The sequence below is a fragment of the Oncorhynchus clarkii genome, chromosome 33 (genome assembly GCF_045791955.1).
Source record: "Oncorhynchus clarkii lewisi isolate Uvic-CL-2024 chromosome 33, UVic_Ocla_1.0, whole genome shotgun sequence".
NCBI lineage: Eukaryota > Metazoa > Chordata > Actinopteri > Salmoniformes > Salmonidae > Oncorhynchus > Oncorhynchus clarkii.
Genome location: NC_092179.1, coordinates 7,515,948 through 7,535,377, shown reverse-complemented (window position 1 = coordinate 7,535,377; position 19,430 = coordinate 7,515,948). Strand labels below are relative to the sequence as shown.

The following is a 19,430-nucleotide window of genomic DNA, read 5'->3' as shown; positions in this document are numbered from 1 at the left end:
CCCTCTACCTCTCTGCCAGCAGTTTCCACACTTCCCCTCCTCCGCTTCTTTGTCACTGTCTTCACACCTCTAGATGGCCGGGCGGGGGTAGGTGTGGAGCCGGAGACAGCAGGAGTCCGGCTGGATGAACCCGCTTCAGTGGGGGATGGGCACCTTGGCACCAGGGGCTTCCAGTCGGAGTCGCTATCACTGTGAAAGAAATCATAAAAAAAAGATTTATATTGTATGAGCCATTTATCATCACATAAAATAAACATATGTATTGTATAGAGCAGAGGGGAACGTGCTGTTCCATTCAACTCCGGCCAGTGTTGTGGGCCTGCCCTCCCCCAACAGCACCCAATGGCTATTTCATATGGAAATGGAGAGGAGTAGCACGTGCAGTGGCCATGTGTGTGTTTGCTGTTCTACTCCATTCCATTTGAATAAAAAATGGAAAATATATATATCTGACATGGAATATATACACACACACAGGTTATGGGTCGTACACATACATACATACATACATACATACATACATACACACACACACACACACACTATAGGCAATGTGTACTTTACACATTTCATCACACATTTCATTGCAAAAAAACTAAAAATAAATATTTTTGCAAAAAATAAATAATATATTTATATTTCATAAAACGGCATTAGCACTTACCAATCCAGAAGTACGTCCTGTCCTTGCAGAAACAGCTCCTCGATGTTTGAATCATAACTGTTTTCACTCAAAGATTCCTCCAACACAAAATCTGTCTCACTTTCCCGATTAATCTCTTCTATAATCTGGTGCAAATCTGTATACTTAGACTTGGACTTCGCTTTTCCTGATTTATTCGCCATGATGTCTTCAATGAAATCGTTGAAAAAACACTTTCCAAAATACTGCTTCCAAAATACTACTTTCCAAAACACTGCTGTGCGTAACAAGCGTGACTGCAACTACTCTGACGGTCAATGGCGAGAATGAAGTTCGTTACGCGTGTGTTTACTAACAAGGGATGGTGGTGCAAGCATTTACCTCAGCTCATTGGCTATCTACCCAGCTAGATTTCAAGAAGATCAGTGGTCATTGGGCAGAAATAGTAGTCAACGAAGCTTCACAAATATTATTGGTGCGCAATGAGGTCTTCAAATCAGTTCACTTCGGTCAAAACAAAACAATCAAGTTAGGCTATGTTGCAAACATCCAGAGGATTTCAATAAAACCAACTATGACCAGATAAACGATTGTTTAGTGTGTGTAATTACGTCGAATGCTCCGTCAAAAGTTGATAGAGATGGAATTCACGACACAAACGGTTTACAAAATGTTTCGTTTTAGGCTATAAAATGGATTTTATCACAGAAAACGGCACTTCATTTGATCACTGGGACCCTCAGGAAGAGAAATAAGAGCAAGATATCAGAATGTAAGTCATAATTCTACCTTCAGATATGAATGTGTCAACTGTCATGGCGGAAAATGTTTGTTGTTGTTGATCGCTCTTCTCAAACAAAAGCATGGCATTTGTTCTCTGTAATAGCTATTTTAAATTGGAAAACGTAGTTTGATTACCAAGATCGCTAGAGCGCGATGGGACAAGCACATCCCTGCCGGCTAAACCCTCCTGTAACCCGACCACGCTTGGCCAATTGTGCGCCATCCCATGGGTCTCCGGGCCGCGGCTGGCTGCGATAGAGCCTAGCAACTGCGATGCAGTGCCTTAGACCACTGCGCCACTTGGGAGGCACACAATGTGTGTCAATTGATCTAGTCACTTTCTGTAAAACGGAATATGTATACACTACCGTTCAAAAGTTTGGGTCACTTAGAAATGTCCTTGTTTTCCATGAAAACATACATGAAATGAGTTGCAAAACGAATAGGAAATATAGTCGAGACGTTGACAAGGTTATATATAATTTACTTTTAATTGAAATAATTGTGTCCTTCGAACTTTGCTTTCGTCAAAGAATCCACCATTTGCAGCAATTACATCCTTGCAGACCTTTGGCATTCAAGTTGTCAATTTGTTGAGGTAATCTGAAGAGATTTCACCCCATGCTTCCTGAAGCACCTCCCACAAGTTGGATTGGCTTGATGGGCACCTATGTACCATATGGTCAAGCTGCTCCCACAACAGCTCAATAGGGTTGAGATCTGGTGACTGTGCTGGCCACTCCATTATAGACAGAATACCAGCTATACCAATACATTCCCTAAATAGTTCTCGCATAGTTTGGAGCTGTGCTTTGGGTCATTGTCCTGTTGTCGGAGGAAATTGGCACCAATTAAGCCCTGTCCACAGGTTATGGCATGGCGTTGCAAAATGGAGTGATAGCCTTCCTTCTTCAAGATCCCTTCTACCCTGTACACTTCACCACCACCAAAGCTCCATCACATTGTGTCTCATGAATGTTCTTCGTTGTGATCCGAACACCTCAAACTTAGATGTCTGTGTTATTTTGACCATCTTAATCTTTTATTTTTATTGGCCAGTCTGAGATATGGCTTTTTCTTTGCAACTCTGCCTAGAATGCTAGCATTCCGGAGTCGCCTCTTCACTGTTGACATTGCGACTGGTACTATTTAATGAAGCTGCCAGTTGAGGACTTGAGAGGCGTCTGTTTCTCAAACTAGACACACTAATGTACTTGTCCTCTTGCTCAGTTGTGCACCGGGACCTCCCAAATTAATTTATAATGCCCTTCTTACATCAGCTGATATCTCAAAGTGCTGTACAGAAACCCAGCCTAAAATCCCAAACGGCAAGCAATGCAGGTGTAGAAGCAAGGTGGCTCGGAAAAACTCCATAGAAAGGCAAAAACCTAGGAAGAAACCTAGAGAGGAGCCAGGCTATGAGGGGTGGCCAGTCCTCTTCTGGCTGTGCTGGGTGGAGATTATAACAGAACATGGCCAAGATGTTCAAATGTTCATAAATGACCAGCATGGTCAAATAATAATGATCACAGTAGTTGTCAAGAGTGCAGCAAGTCAGCACCTCAGTAGTAAATGTCAGTTGGCTTTTCATAGCCGATCATTCAGAGTATCTCTACCACTCCTGCTGTCTCTACAGAGTTGAAAACAGCAGGTCTGGGACAGGTAGCACGTCCGGTGAACAGGTCAGGGTTCCATAGCCGCAGGCAGAACAGTTGAAACTGGAGCAGCAGCACGGCCAGGTGGACTGGGGACAGCAAGGAGTCATCATGTTAGGTAGTCCTGAGGCATGGTCCTAGGGCTCAGGTCTTCCGAGAGAGAAAGAAAGAGAGAATTAGAGAGCATACTTAAATTCACACAAGACACTCCTCTTTTTCTATTCTGGTTAGAGCCAGTTTGCGCTGTTCTGTGAAGGGCGTAGTATATAGCGTACGAGATCTTCTGTTTCTTGGCAATTTCTTGCATGAGATAGCCTTCATTTCTCAGAACAAGAATAGACTGACGAGTTTCAGAAGAAAGTTCTTTGTTTCTGGCCATTTTGAGCCTGTTATCAAACCCACAAATGCTGATGCTCTAGATACTCAACTAGTCTAAAGAAGGCCAGTTTTATTGCTTCTTTAATCAGAACAACAGTTTTCAGCTGTGCTAACATAATTGCAAAAATGTTTTTCTAATAATCAACTAGCCTTTTAAAATGATAAAGTTGGATTAGCTAACACAACGTGCCATTGGAAACAGGAGTGATGGTTGCTGATAATGGGCCTCTGTTCGCCTATGTAGATATTCCATAAAATATCAGCTCTTTCCAGCTACAATAGTCAATTACAACGTTAACAATGTCTACACTGTATTTCTGATCAATTTGATATTTTAATGAACAAAAATGTGATTTTCGTTCAAAAACGAGGACATTGCTAAGTGACCCCAAACTTTTGAACAGTCTTGTAATTAAATTCAGGGTTAATATAAATGATCATAAAACATATTTGGTTGCAGAATAAAATTTGGTCAAATCTGGTCTGCACTTAATTTTTTATTTTCCATTATTTATTATGATTAAATAGCCTGCCTAAAATAAATCATGAGTCTGGTTAAGCTACGTAGAATTGCATTAAATTAGCTTCAAAACAAAGGTTTCCTCAAACAATAATAATAAAAAAAAGCTTGTTTAGCTTTCTTATCAGAGCTAGCTGGCTAACTCATTGATACTGCTTTGGCCTGGCCTCAGGCAGGGGTCTAGTTAAGCAATGACTGATAACTGATAAAGATACTGTACATGGGCTGCATTTTGAAATGGCACCTGGTTGTGGAATATTGGCCTATGACAAATAGACTGATATTCCAGACACATGTGAATCATGATCTTAATCTAATGTCCTTTTTTGCGTTAAAATTTAAACACTTTGAAAGAGGCAAGTTTGGCTAGTTCTGTCCCTCCCTGCCTTCTGACTGAAACATTTCATCTGCACCATTTGGAACAGTGTATATTTTATCCCTGTCCTTCTGCTTTTTAATGAGTGTTTTCAGAAACCATAGTATAGATGCCAGCGTGTAGTTGTGTGAGCTGAATTTTGCGAGTCACAGCATCAGCTTTTACAGTTTATTTTGAGAGACTAAGAGCGGCGAACACCAGCCAATTACCTCTCTCTCTGATGGCGGAAACATAGCCGTTTCCATGGCGATGCTCTTTCCTCTGATTAGGCCTTGCTTAGACTTTCTCTCTCCTACTCTACCTCACTTCATCCCTGGCAATCTTCCCTGGACACTAAACCCCTCCCTCCCCACATACACTCCCATTTTACTCTTTGCCCTTTCTCCTTTCTTTTGCTGACTTGCGTTCCCTCTTTCTTCCTCTTGTTAGTCTCTGACTCTACCTCTTCTCTTTCTGCTGTGTCTCTCTCCATCTCTTCATCTGCCTCTCTCTGCCTGCTACAGTTGGGGGAGCTGCTGATCTATGGAACTCCTTCTCTTGCTGCAGCCTCTAAATGCTACTGCTGCTACTTATCGTTTTTCTCTGCATATCTACCTTTCTCTCTCTCTGCCTCTTCTTACACCTGTCTGTCTCTCTGTCTCTGTCGGTCTCTCTGTCTCTGTCTGTCTGTCCCTGTCTGTCTCTCTGTCTCCACAGTTACAGTTGACAATCCTGTTACACAGCCATTTCCCAATATTATAGGCTTACCACCACAGCCACGACATTCTGTAGTTCAATTGAATTCTTATGTCAACTATTAACTCAATTAGTATTTTTTTTTGAATCTGTACAGGGAATGGAATTTCTGATGCATCTCTCCGTTGTGTATGAAAATATGATCCTCCAAAACATGTTTTTCTAGTAAATAGGCTCAGGGTTTAGTCAAGAGAGTAGATATCCCAGGTCAAGCACCGGGTGGCTAGTTAAGTTGTCTTTTAAGACGACATCATCCAATGATGAATACCCCCCTGGAGAGTGGAACGTAGATTAGGAGCGCAAGACACTCCCCTCTCAAAAAACAGAAACAGCATCTCCGTCTTGGAGAGTTGAACCACTATAGCAGCTGAAGTGTCTGTCTGGTGTGGTACACTATTTCACACCTCAGTGGTCATTTGAGACCAGAGGCTAAATGACAACTACTGTGATGATTATGTCTCATGGTGATGCCCTAGGCCTAAAGCTGCTCTACTGTGGCAGGTCTCGCCAGGCAGGCCATCAAGTGCCAGTTGTCTCCCTCTTCTGATTGCTAATTCCTTTGTGCGTAATTATTTGGCACACAGTCAGCTGTTTTGTCACCAATAAATCAAATCCAATTTATTTATATAGCCCTTCGTACATCAGCTGATATCTCAAAGTGCTGTACAGAAACCCAGCCTAAAACCCCAAACAGCAAGCAATGCAGGTGTAGAAGCACGATACCAGTTGTTTTTGCCTGTCCATTCCAGTTATACAGTGGGGCAAAAAAGTATTTAGTCAGCCACCAATTGTGCAAGTTCTTCCACTTAAAAAGAGAAGAGACCTGTAATTTTCATCATAGGTACACTTCAACTATGACAGACAAAATGAGGGAATAAAATCCAGAAAATCACGTTGTAGGATTTTTAATGAATTTATTTGCAAATTATGGTGGAAAATAAGTATTTGGTCAATAACAAAAGTTTATCTCAATACTTTGTTATATACCCTTTGTTGGCAAGGACAGAGGTCAAATGTTTTCTGTAAGTCTTCACAAGGTTTTCACACACTGTTGCTGGTATTTTGGCCCATTCCTCCATGCAGATCTCCTCTAGAGCAGTGATGTTTTGGGGCTGTTGCTGGGCAACACAGACTTTCAACTCCCTTTAATGAATAATCACTACTATTGACCAATCACAGATGAAGGGATGTAGACTTTGGCTTGCCTCAATGGTTTTTGTGAGCCCAAACGGCCGAAAAAACCCTTACCGAAGTCCAAAACTAACAAGAATGTCACAAAACGTTGTCATAATATACAGTGCATTCAAAAAGTATTCAGGTCCCTTGTCTTTTTCCACATTTTGTTACATTATAGCCTCATTCGAAAATGTATGAAATACGTGTTTTTCCTCGATTTACACACAATACCCCATAATGACAAAGCAAAAACAGTTTTGAAAATGTTAGCAAATGTATTAAAAAATACTTATTTACGTAAATATTCAGACCCTTAGCTATGAAACTCAATGTTGAGCTCCGGTGCAACCTGTTTCCATTGATCATCCTTGAGATGTTTCTAGAACTTGATTGGAGTCAACCTGTTGTAAATTCAATTGATTGGACATTATTTGTAAAGGCACACACCTGTCTATATTAGGTCCCAGAGTTGACCGTACATGTCAGAGCAAAATCCAAGCCATGATGTCAAAGGAATTGTCCATAGAGCCCCGAGACAGGATCATGTCGAGGAACAGATCTGGGGAAGGGTCACCAAAACATTTCTGCAGCATTGAAGGTCCCTTAGAACACAGTGGCCTCCATCATGCTTAAATGGAAGACGTTTCGAACAACCAAAACCCTTCCTAGAGCTGTTCACCTCCCCCTATTGCTCAGTTTGGCCGGAAGGGCCTTGGTCAAGGAGGTGATCAAGAACCCGATGGTCACTCTGAATGAGCTCTAGAGTTCCTCTGTGGAGATGGGATAACCTTCCATCTCTGCAGCACTCTACCAATCAGGCCTTTATGGTAGAGTGGCCAGACGGAAGCCACTCCTAAGTAAAAGGCACATGACAGCCCGCTTGGAGTTTACCAAAAGGCACCTAAAGTCTCTCAGACCATGGAAAATAAGATTCTCTGGTCTGATGAAACCAAGATTGAACTCTTTGTCCTGAATGCCAAGCATAAGTTCTGTAGGAAACATGGCAACATCCCTACTGTGAACTATGGTGGTGGCAGCATCATGCTGTGGGGATGTTTTTCAAGTGGCATCAACTGTGGGGGACTAGACAGGATCGAGGCAAAGATGAACGGAGCAAAGTACAGAGAGATCCTTGATGAAAACCTGCTCCAGAGTGCTCAGGACCTCCGACTGGTTCGAAGTTTCACCTTCCGACAGGACAACGACCCTAAGCACACAGCCAAGACAACGCTGGGCTTCGGGACAAGTCTCAATGTCCTTGAGTGGCCCAGCCAGAGCACGTAGTTGAACCTGATCGAACATCTCAGGAGAGACCTGAAAATAGATGTGCCGTGACACTCCCCATCCAACCTGACAGAACCTGACAAATACAGGTGTGCTATGCTTGTGGCGTCATACCCAAGACTACTCTAGGCTGAAATCTTTGCCAAAGGTTCTTCAACAAAGTACTCAGTAAAGGGTCTGAATTCTTATGTAATGTGAATGTGTGTTTCAGTTTTATATATTTTTTTAAAACAAATGAGCAGAAATGTCTCAATCATTTTTTTCTCTTTGTCATTATTGGGTATTGTGTGTAGATTGAGGATAACAATTTAATCTATTTTAGAATAAGAGTGTAACGTAAATCTAGAAAAGGTCAAAGGGTCTGAATACTTTGTATGCACAAACTCCTCCGAATTGTTTCGGCTGGGAAGCATGCGGATGCCTTGACAGTGGTAGTATGACTCACTAGATTACAGTGGTAGCCTGGCAGAACTTTGTATTCCCAAGAGTATGAACTCCCCATGAACCAAATCACAAATAATATATAGATCTGGGGGCCTCTTCATAATCCCTGCACTCAAAACTGCCACTTCGTCTACAGTATATTTTAGACCTTAAAACATTTCATTTTTACTCAGCCTCATTAAAAAGCTGGCATCATACACACACTAGAGACTTTAGGGAGAAGTTTAAATAAGTTGGTTTTGAAAAGTGTCATCTGAAATTAGAATATTGTACGTTAACTTCACGGGTGAAGTAGGATAATTTATAAGAAGCAGAGGAATTTATAATGCAATCAGTTTAAGAAGCCGACCACCTCTCTCGGCAGTGACTTTGAGAGGCCGGGCTAGGGGGAGTTGACTGGGTCCTTACGGTACCGTTCACTTCCCAGTCACCAGCACTATATCTCACCATGGCTGCGTCCCAAATGGAACCCCAATTCCTATATGGGCCTAGTGCACCATATATGCTTAGGTCAAAAGTAGTGCGCTTTATAGGGAAGAATAGGGTGCCATTTGGGACGTAGACTACATTTCATCGTCCAGAAGCCAGGTGGTAATACGGAGGAGTATCTTTTTACTGGACTCCCATTAGTTCACGAGCCTGTCGTCACCAGCTGCTTGTCTCTTCGTCCTTTACCTGAGTTAACAGCACGGTACTCTGTCTCTCACACAGACAGACTCAGTGCTTAAGGTTTAGAGCATCAGCTAAAACTTTTACAGCGCCGAATAAATGCGTCAGGCCGGATGGCATTCTTGTTAGCCATGATAGGGATGATGTGGTGGTAGGCCCTAGTTTGTCTGCTGGGGATGTTGTCTTGGGCTCCCTGCGTTGGAAGAAATGGGGATCTGTCTGCCACTAATATTGTAGCCTCTCCGCTTTAGTTTTACAGGACTACACGAGACAGAGTGCAGCAGGATGTTGCTCGGGATGTGGAGTTAGGCTTAGCTCTAATTTCTTTATTGGGTTGTTGTCGGCCATGATAGGAATAGGCCTACGGGATCTGCTGTCACTGTCTGAAATAGCCTATCACTTTATGGTTTTTCTCGGCCTATGTCTGACACCGACAAGGAAGTGTTTGTTTTGTAGTGTGTGTCTATGAATGTGAGCTGTGTGTGAGGACCTCTTGGCTGTCTGTTCGCCCCATTGCCCCCTCCATCTGAGTCGTGTCTGACTAGTGCATGGCTCCGGCCTGCCAACTGTCTGCCTCCCTCTGCCATCACTTCCTCACTCAGTCAGCACACAGACTGACAGCTCTCATCTTTCCTGATAAATGGCCTGTCTTTCTCTGCCTTTAAAAAAAACAAAACCATTTTTTTTTATTCCTCTTTCACGCACACACACAGGATGTGGACTCAAATCCAAGCACTTGACTCTCCATCTGGAGATTTGAACGACACAATCTGTGTTGGGATTGTACCGTACATTATAAACATTGCAATATTGAAGGTATTTAGCATCCATTACTTCAACTTCTCCCATAGGGATACAGCTGTTAAAATGCTTAAACAGGAGGTACATGGTGTTACGAAGTACCGGCGCGGCCACAAGCGAAAATGTACTGTAGCCACAAGGCCTATCCCGTGTGAGCTCATGAATAAACCATTAACCCAGTAGTCTAAAGGACAAGGTGTCTGGGATAGGAAGTGACCTCCGCGGGGGAGAGGATCTATGATGCAACACAGTGCTTCCCCTAGGATTTAGTGAACATGACGGTTTGTTTTAAAGCTGCTTTCCTTCTGCAATTCTACACCCCTCATATTGTTGCAGTTTTAAAGTTCATTTTCAGCCAGGTCTACACACTTTCAGTGTCTTTGCTATAGAAATAGGCCTACGGGATATTCTATTTGTCATTAGTAGTCTGTGATGGCGTTTTCATTTAATTGGCATTCGGCTTTAATTATTTGACTCGGCCTGTGTCACCCTGTCTAGGATATGCCTTTTCTCGGTTTCTCTTAGATTACCCTCATAGCTCACAGACACAATGCCTACTGACTGACTGCGTGCTTCACACTGTGCTTTTCCTCATAATCTCACTCAGGGCTCTGAGACTTCTGATTTGATTTAGCCCTGGGTCCACGTCCCTGGGGGACCTTGTTCAACTAGTGTTTCAGGCTTTGCTGTTTTATTCTAATGAACAAGTGATATATATATTCTTGAAAAAGCGGTGTTTTCCGAGAAACGAGACGGCCACTAATGAAACGGCATTTGCAATTTAAGACCAGGCTCGAGGAAACTGAGCAAGGTCGTGTTTTCTCTCTCCGTGTAGCAGGAGCTCCGGATGGCATTTCCTCATCCGTGCACTGACTGAGTCAGCTCGGGATGGGATGTTGAAGGGGCACGCAGACCACATCTTAAATCATATTCTATTACCTTTTTATAGTGCACTCATGTTAACCATTAGTGCTCTACTTTCAACCAGAGGTACCCATGTACTGTTGACCTAATCCCTATGCGTGAATAGAATGTCATTAGAGATTTCCCCAGTTTTAGATTTTTCGAGTAGTGTTTTAGAATGCGTCGAGCACAGAGGGCGTGTTCCGTCACGTCCCGTGATGTTCCGTCTGTGATGTATGGCTGCAGCGGGCAGATGCTCTCACACTGCTGGCCAGATTGGTGCCAGGTAAATGTCTGACCTCCAGCCCTCCCAAACACAGAAGCCTTGCACGTATGGCCATGAGAACGGTCGTCTTTCCAGGTCATCAGCGCCCGAGGAGAGAGAGTGTGTAAGTCTGTGTCTGACTCTCTCTCCCCACTGTGAGATTAATGTCAGTTGGGAAACAGGTAGTTTAATTAACGGCTAGTAAGATAAATGAATCAATTAATGCGGCTGACGGCGCAGATGAGGGTTCGAAGGTGCAGAGTGCAGACTGAGGAGAGACACCGTTGAGTAGCTCTGTATTTAATTCATTGAGTGGATTCCTTTCCCTATTACGTTTCTTCCCTCCCTGTAAAGCCTTGGGGTTCGTTAAAGCTGCCACCTCAGTGTAACTGTGAATGTGGTGTGGTTCTCCCTCCACTGTTGTCTATCTACCTCTTTTTTTTTTTTTTTTTTCTCTGCTCCCTTCCTTCTCTCTCTCTCCTCCCTCTGCCCCCCCCTTGCACTCCCCCGTCCCGCAGTCTTCTCTCATCCCTCTTTCTTCTGCATCATTTCATCATGCCTCTCCTCTCCTTCCCAACAGCTGCCCTGTGGCTCTAGAAGGTTAGGTTTGGGTCACCAAGCCCATGCCATTCAAATCATCTCCATCAAATTGTATTGGTCGCGTACACATATTTAGCAGATGTTATTGTGGGTGTAGCGAAATGCTTGTGTTCCTAGCGCCAACAGTCCACTAGTATCTAACAATACACACATCTAAAAGTACAAGACTGGAATTAAGAAATATATGTAATATTAGGACGAGCGATGGAGTACAAATACAGTACCAGTCAAAAGTTTGGACACATCTACCCATTCAAGGGTTTTCCTTTTAGTTTAACTATTTTCTACATTGTAGAATAATAGTGAAGACATAAACTATGAAATACCACACATGGAATCATGTAGTAAACACACACACACACACACACACACACACACACACACACACACACACACCTGTAGAATACGTAGGATAGGATAGTGTGTATATATACAGCAATTGTTGAAAAGGATGGCGTTGACGTAGAATTCAGTATATACATATGAAATAACTAAAACCTTATTTAAACAAGTGACCAGTGCATAGGGCAGCAGTCTATGTGCGTGGTAGAATAACCGGGTGGCAGTCGGCTAGTGACGGTACCTAAGTTCAGGGCCGGGTACTGGGTGGAGGCCGAACAGTGATGGCTAATTTAACAGACTGATGGCCTTGAGATAGAAGCTGTTTTTCAGTCTCTCGTCCCCAGCTTTGAGTCACCTGTACTGACCTCGCCTTCTGGATAATAATGGGGTGAACAGGCAGTGGCTCGGTGGTTGATGTCCTTGATGATCTTTTTGTTCTTCTTGTGACACCGGGGGCTGTAGATGTCCTGGAGGGCAGGCAGTTTGCCCCCGGTGATGCAGACCGCACCGACCCTCTGAGCCCTGTGGTTGCGGGCGGTGCATTTGCCATACCAGGCGTTGTTACGGCCTGACGGTATGGTTTCAATGGTGCATATATGCATTAGTGTTTCAAGAAGGCGTATGCTTTACGTCCTGATAACTATATACATTTCCTGTTTCTACCTGCTAGGGAGCCTCGGGGCTTCTGTTTAAAAGCTTTATGCTGTGCGATTCCATACTGATGTGTTGCGTCCCAATAATCTCCTTCCTCCTGGAGTGTGCACTTGTTCACATCCCTTTATGGATTTGAAAGGATATGACCGCTATACGGAAACCAACTATAGCCCGTGCCTACACCAATTCTGTCCTTTTAAACATGTGGGGAGTAGTGAACGATTGCACAGTTCAGGAAGAAGGATAGATTATTGGGACACGACCATAGTGTGCTGTGGGCTGTGATTCATTATAGAATCTATGTACCTCACCAGAGGCCCTGGAGATATGGAGAGGTAATATGGAACAATTTCTATATCCTATAGGCTTTATATAGTGAATGCTTGATTTCTGGCTTTTTGCTCTCTTCTGGAAAAAGGTTTTTGAATCTCATTGGGAATGAAAATGATAAATAAAAGGGTAAATGGATGAAAAACAAACATGCTCAGAATGTAGCCTTGCCTAAGTGGCGATGGTATACAAAGCAGTAGTGATGGGCTATACAACGTATTAGTAGTTGTGTAAGGGGACACTCGATGTAGCCAATGGACTAAGTTTAGAACGGGCCAACATTTCCCATTGCAATATTGGTCACTAACAATACTGTCTTGCGTTTGCTTTAGAACTTTCCGGCAGTAATTTGGAACAAATCAACATGTCCGCTGTGTTATACCAGTTTTGCGCCAGCGCTCTGAGCAAGAGTGGAGATGGGAGCTTAGGCCTGAGTCAGAGATGCTTTTGTTTTTACATGGAGGTAGGTAGAGTGGGAGGGATGGAAGGAGAGGTAACGATAGAAAGATGGAGAGCAAGGAAGAGTCAGAGGGAGAACGGGAGGGGCGTTGACCTGTTTTGCCTGCCGTTGTCATCTCATTTACACACATCAGTCCCCCCGCTCTCCTAACACGAGCGAGACAATGCACAATATGCAATTACACTGAAGAGATTCTTGTTGAATTTGTGTGGAATTTTGATTGGAATAGGCAGACGGAATGTTAATGATGCAGTCCTAAACTTTGGTTGGGCTGAAGCGAAGTTGGATGCATGGCCGTTGGTGAACTATGGTTGAATGACACAGGTGAAGGCCTTGTCTGTGTCCCAAATGGCACCCTATTATTTCATTTATAGTGCACTACTCTTTACCATGGCCAATAGCACTGCCCACTCCCGCAGAGTTTGAAGTATGCAGTGGACATTATGTGAAAGAATCCAGAATTAAACCACGGTTGCGTCCCAAATGGGACCCTATTTCCTATATACAGTAGTACACTGTTTTTGACCAGAGCACTAATGTGCCCTGGTCAAAAGTGCACTACATAGGGAATAGGTTGCCAATTGGGACACAGCCAATATGAAGAATCCAGAATAAACAATATTTTCTGGTGGTTTTATAGACCCAGGGGGAGCCCCTCTTTTCCAATTTAAAAGTCCAATTTGCATCTCTGAGATTGATTCACATTAACGCTCGTGGGCCCCAGAAGGCGGCCTCCTGACCATGTGGTGGGAAACCTCTTTAAACCCGTCAAATGCTAATGTTATGGATGTCAGAGACAGAGGAGAAGCTTTGGATTTGAAATTCATTTGCATGTGTAGGATATTGGGAATTTGGGGGAAAATATACACCAAATCAGAACGCTTCATGGTGTTGTCTTTCAAGGAAATATGTTTTCCTGTAGAGCCAACATATGTTTTGGGTTCATTTCCTGGCATCACGGTGTATGTATGTGTTGGATAACAGGCAATTCGGAGTCTTTGGGGGAAATAGGCTACACAGTAACTACGCATGGCACTGTCTTTCCAGGAAATATGAGAAATGCCTTAGGCTGATGCTCTAGGTGTATCTGTATCCTAAGGTTTTGTAGTATAATACGTAATTGATGAAATGTGTGTGTTCAATTATTGTCTTTTTTCTTTTGCTTTCTTCAGGCAAAGAATCTCAGTGGTCTTGTATGTTCTTTGAAAATGTCATAATGTAATTCTCTGTCTGTTCCCCTTTCAGAGGAATTACGAAAGTTGAGCTGGTCTGGAATTCCGCGCCATGTTCGTCCAATCACGTGGAAGCTCCTTTCGGTAAGTAAGGGTGTTTTCACATATAGTCCTCTTTTAAAATAACAATCTCAGTCATATTTTAATGGTGTTTTCACACTTGGTCCCTTTAAGCAAATTTTTCTGTACTCTGTACATTTTTCGTTCAGTGTGAACACTCAAAAGAGCCCCTGAAGCGAACCGAACTGAGACCATCTCGAGAGGGGGGCCATAGCCTATCTTGGGTGTCCAGTCAAATGTACGTGTTAATAGTATCTTCTGATAAAATATGAGACATCGTAATTGTTAACTAAACACAATCTATTAGCTTCCAAAATGTAATTAGGTACAGTTGAAGTCAGAAGTTTTATATACACCTTAGCCAAATACATTTTGCACAATTCCTGACATTTTAATCCTAGTAAAAATCCCCTGTTTTAGGTCAGTTAGGATCACCACTTTATTTTTAGAATGTGAAATGTCAGAATAATACTAGAGCGATTTTATTTTCAGCTTTTATTTCTTTCATCACATTCCCAGTGGGTCAGAAGTTTACATACACTCAATTAGTATTTGGTAGCATTGCCTTTAAATTGTTTAACTTGGGTCAAACATTTTGGGTAGCCTTCCACAAGCTTCCCTCAATAAGTTTGTGTGAATTTTGTCCCATTCCTCCTGAAAGAGCTGGTGAGTCAGGTTTGTAGGCCTCCTTTCTCGCACGTGCTTTTTCAGTTCTGCCCACACATTTTCTATAGGGCTGAGGTCAGGGCTTTGTGATGGCCATTCCAATACCTTGACTTTGTTGTCCTTAAGCCATTTTGCCACAAACTCTGGAAGTAGGCTTGGGGTCTTTGTCCATTTGGAAGACCCATTTGCGACCAAGCTTAAACTTCGACTGATGTTGCTTCAATATATCCACATAATTTTCCGTCATCATGATGCCATCTATTTTGTGAAGCGTACCAGTCCCTCCTGCAGCAAAGCACCCCCACAACATGATGCTGCCACGCCCGAGCTTCACGGTTGGGATGGTGTTCTTCGGCTTGCAAGCCTCCCCATTTTTCCTCCAAACATAACAATGGTCATAATGGCCAAACCGTTTCATCAAACCAGAGGACATTTCTTCAAAAAGTACGATCTTTGTCCCCATGTGCAGTTGCAAACCGTATTCTGGCTTTTTTATGGCGGTTTTGGAGCAGTGGCTTCTTCCTTGCTGAGCGGCCTTACAGGTTATGTCGATATAGGACTCATTTTACTGTGGTTATAGATAATTTTGTACCTGTTTCCTCCAGCATCTTCACAAGGTCCTTTGCTGTTATTCTGGGTTTGATTTGTGTTTTTCGCACCAAAGTATGTTCATCTTTAGGAGACAGAACGCATCTCCTTCCTTGGCAGTATGACAGTTGCGTGGTCCCATGGTGTTTATACTTGCGTACTATTGCTTGTACAGATGAACGTGGTACCTTCAGTCGTTTGGAAGTTGCTCCCAAAGATGAACCAGACTTGTGGAGGTCTACAAATTCTTTTCTGAGGTCTTGGCTGATTTCGTTTGATTTTCCCATGTCATGCAAAGAGGCACTGAGTTTGATGGTAGGCCTTGAAATGATTTCACAGGTACACCTCCAATTGACTCAAATGATGTCAATTAGCCTATCAGAAGCTTCTAAAGCCATGCCATTGTTTTCTGGAATTTTCCAAGCTGTTTAACCTGTGTAGGACCAGAACTCTTTTCCGCTAGCAGAATCCCTCGCCAACAGCCAATGAATTTGCAGGGCGCCAAATACAAATCAACAGAAATCTCATAAATAAAATTTCTCAAACATACAAGTATTAGGCACCATTTTAAAGATAAAATTCTCGTTAATCCAGCCACAGTGGCTGATTTCAAAAAGGCTTTACTGCGAAAGCTCCACAAACGATTGTTAGGTAACCACCAACTCACAGAAAAACCCTGCTGTTTTTCCAGCCAAAGAGAGGAGTCACAAAAAGCACAAATGGAAATAAAATGAATCACTAACCTTTGATCTTCATCAGATGACACTCATAGGACTTCATGTTACACAAAACATGTATGTTTTGTTCGGTAACGTTCATATTTATATCCAAAAATCTTATTTTACGTTGGCGTGTTATGTTCAGTAGTTCCAAAACATGCAGTGATATTGCAGAGAGCCACGTGAATTCATAGAAATACTGATTATAAATGTTGATAAATTCAAGTGTTATGCATGGAACTTTAGATAAAATTCTCCTTAAAGGCCCAGTCAACTTAATGTATGTAAACTTCTGACACACTGTAATTGTGATACAGTGAAATAATCTCTGTAAACAATTGTAGGAAAGATTTACTTGTGTCATGCACAAAGTAGATGTCCTAACTGACTTGCCAAAACTATAGTTTGTTAACAAGACATTTGTGGAGTGGTTGAAAACAAGTTTTAATGACTCCAACCTAAATGTAAACTTCCGACTTCAACTGTATGTTTACATTGACAAAGCAAGTGAAGTCGATAATATACAAAAGTAAAATAAACAATAAAATTGAACAGTAAAAAGTACTCACAGAAGTTCCAAAATAATAGACATTACAAAATAAACTTTTGCTATTGACCAAATACTTATTTCCCACCATAATTTGCAAATAAATTCATTAAAAATCCTACAATGTTATTTTCTGTGTTTTTTTTCCCTCATTTTGTCTGTCATAGTTGAAGTGTACCTATGATGATAATTACAGGCCTCTCATGTTTTTAAGTGGGAGAACTTGCACAATTGGTGGCTGACTGACTACTTTTTTGCCCTACTGTACATTGTTTAATCTGCAACACGTTTCATAATTTTCTGCAAGCCTAACAGTTTCTCACCACCACGGGTGGACACAGTATTACAACTGTTAGAAAACACGGACATTTGCTCAGTACATTGTTTTCACTGAGGAAATGTACGAGTCTGCAGTTAATGATAATGCAGAGGATTTTCCTAAGGTTGCTGTTGTCGCATATTCCATGGTAGTTATTGGGGTCATAATTGTCTCCACTTTTGTGGATTGGGGTGATCAGTCCTTGGTTCCAAATATTGGGGATGACGCCAGATCTAAGGATGACGTTAAAGAGTTTTAGTATTGCCAATTGGAGTTTTCTGTCTGTATGTTTGATCATTTCATTGAGGATACCATCAACACCACAGCCTTTTTGGGTAGGAGGGTTTTTATTTTGTCCTGTAGTTCAAGGTTATTGGAGAATCCAGTGGCTTCTGGTAGTCTTAAATTGATTTGTATTTGATCATGTATATGTTTTTGTTCTTTTGTTCTTTGTTATAGAGCCCCAAAAAATTGGAGAAATGGTTTACCCAAACATCTCCATTTTGGGGAGATAATTCTTGTTGTTTGTTTAGTGTTTTCCAATGTTCCCAGAATTGTTTGGTCTATGGATTCTTCAATTACATTGAGCTGATTTCTGATGTGCTGTTCCTTCTTTTTCTGTAGTGTATTTCTGTGTTGTTTTAGTGATTCACCATCAGGTTTTCAGGGTCTGTGTGTTTATGGTTGGACAGGTTTCTCAATTAATTTATTCAATGTTTGTATTCTTCATCAAACCATTTGTCATTGTCGTTAATTTTCTTGAGTTTTCTATTTGAGATTTTTTAGATTTGATAGGGAAGCTTAGAGGTCAGACTGAGCTTTTCTACTGCCAAGTTTACACCTTCACTATTACAGTTGAACGTTTTGTTCTGGAAGTTGTCTAAGGGATTGAATTTGTTGCAGAATTGTTTTTTGGTAGGTTTCGAAACTATATTCCTTCCATCTATAGCATTTCTTAATATTACTTTGATGCCTCATGATTATTTTTCTCTTCAAGTTGACTGATTTTGCTGTGATCTGATCGAGGTGTCAGTGGGCTGACAGTGAACGCTCTGAGAGACTCTGGATTGAGGTCAGTGAAAGAGTAGTCTACAGTACTACTGCCAAGAGATGAGCTCTAGGTGTACCTACCATAGGAGTCCCCTCAAAGCCTACCACTTGACTATGTACATACCCAGCGTGCGACAGAGCTGCAGGAGGTTGTGACCCGTTTTTGTTGGTTATGTTGTCATAGTTGTGCCTAGGGGGCATATGGGGGAGGGAATGCTGTCAACTCCAGGCAGGCGTTTGTCCCCCTGTGTGCTGAGGGTGTCATGTTCTTGTCCCGTTCTGGCATTTAGGTCAACACAGACTAGTATGTCCCTGGAAATGATAGCTTCTCCATCCTGGAGGGGGAAATCAGTCTTCATTTTAAACTATGGGGATTCTAGTGGGGGGTTATAGGTAGCAAAAAGGAGGACATTTTTCTCTGTTAAGATAATTTCATTTTCAATTTCTAGCCAAATATAAAATGTTCCTGTTTTGATTAATATGATGGTGTGAGTTAGGTCTGCTCTATACCAAATTATCATAACCCCTGAGTCTCTTTCCTGTTTCACACCTGGTAGTTTAGTGGATGGAACTACCAGCTCTCAGTAACCTAGAGGGCAACCAGTGGGTCCGTCTCCTCTATACCAGGTTTAGGATGACAATGTCTGTATTTCCGATTTCTGTGATGAAGTCCAGGTTCCTGCTCGTGAGGCCAAAGGCAGATGGCCTTGGTTATTCCAGGATGAGAGAATGAAGGCTTTCTGGTTCCATAGTGTCCAATGTGGTTGGTCCAGTTCCACCTGCCTTACCTCCAGCTCGCTCGCTCGCTCGGTCACTCGCTCGCTCAGTCTCTCGCTCGCTCGGTCTCTCGCTCGCTCGGTTTCTCGCTCTTTACCCCCATTTAAAAATTCATTGCCAGGCACAAATAATGTATTCACGAGACAGAATATTTACTCATTAAGCTATTGTTGCAGTTTACAGTGACCAAACTAGTGGGTGACTTCAGTCTGGTGATCACTGCAGTGTGTGGAGCATTACTTTGAGTGGTGTGACTTTCACATTAATTGCTGTGTACACAGACAAAAGCTTATTATATTGCCTAGGGGTATGGCAAAGATTTTGTTAACACAAATGAGTGTCAGAGGTCCCCAGTTCTGTCTGAGGGGCTGAGATGCAGTGGTGTAAAGTTCTTAAGTAAAAAATACTTGACTACATTTACTTTAACACTTTTCCTAACGACAATGTACTTTTT

The 19,430-nt window shown here is 42.3% G+C and overlaps 1 protein-coding gene across 6 annotated transcripts in view; it reads left to right on the top strand.

The window, feature by feature from the left end:
• LOC139393258 (TBC1 domain family, member 22a) overlaps window positions 1–19,430 on the top strand; it is a 188,304-nt gene that overhangs the window by 17,781 nt on the left and 151,093 nt on the right. For all 6 annotated transcript variants that reach the window (XR_011629759.1, XR_011629758.1, XM_071141737.1 and 3 more), the window contains exon 6: window positions 14,264–14,334. Coding sequence is in view for 4 of the 6 variants with exons in the window: in XM_071141737.1 (XP_070997838.1) it covers window positions 14,264–14,334 (71 nt within the window). In the remaining 2 variants the exon portion in view is untranslated. The remainder of the gene's footprint in view (window positions 1–14,263; window positions 14,335–19,430) is intronic.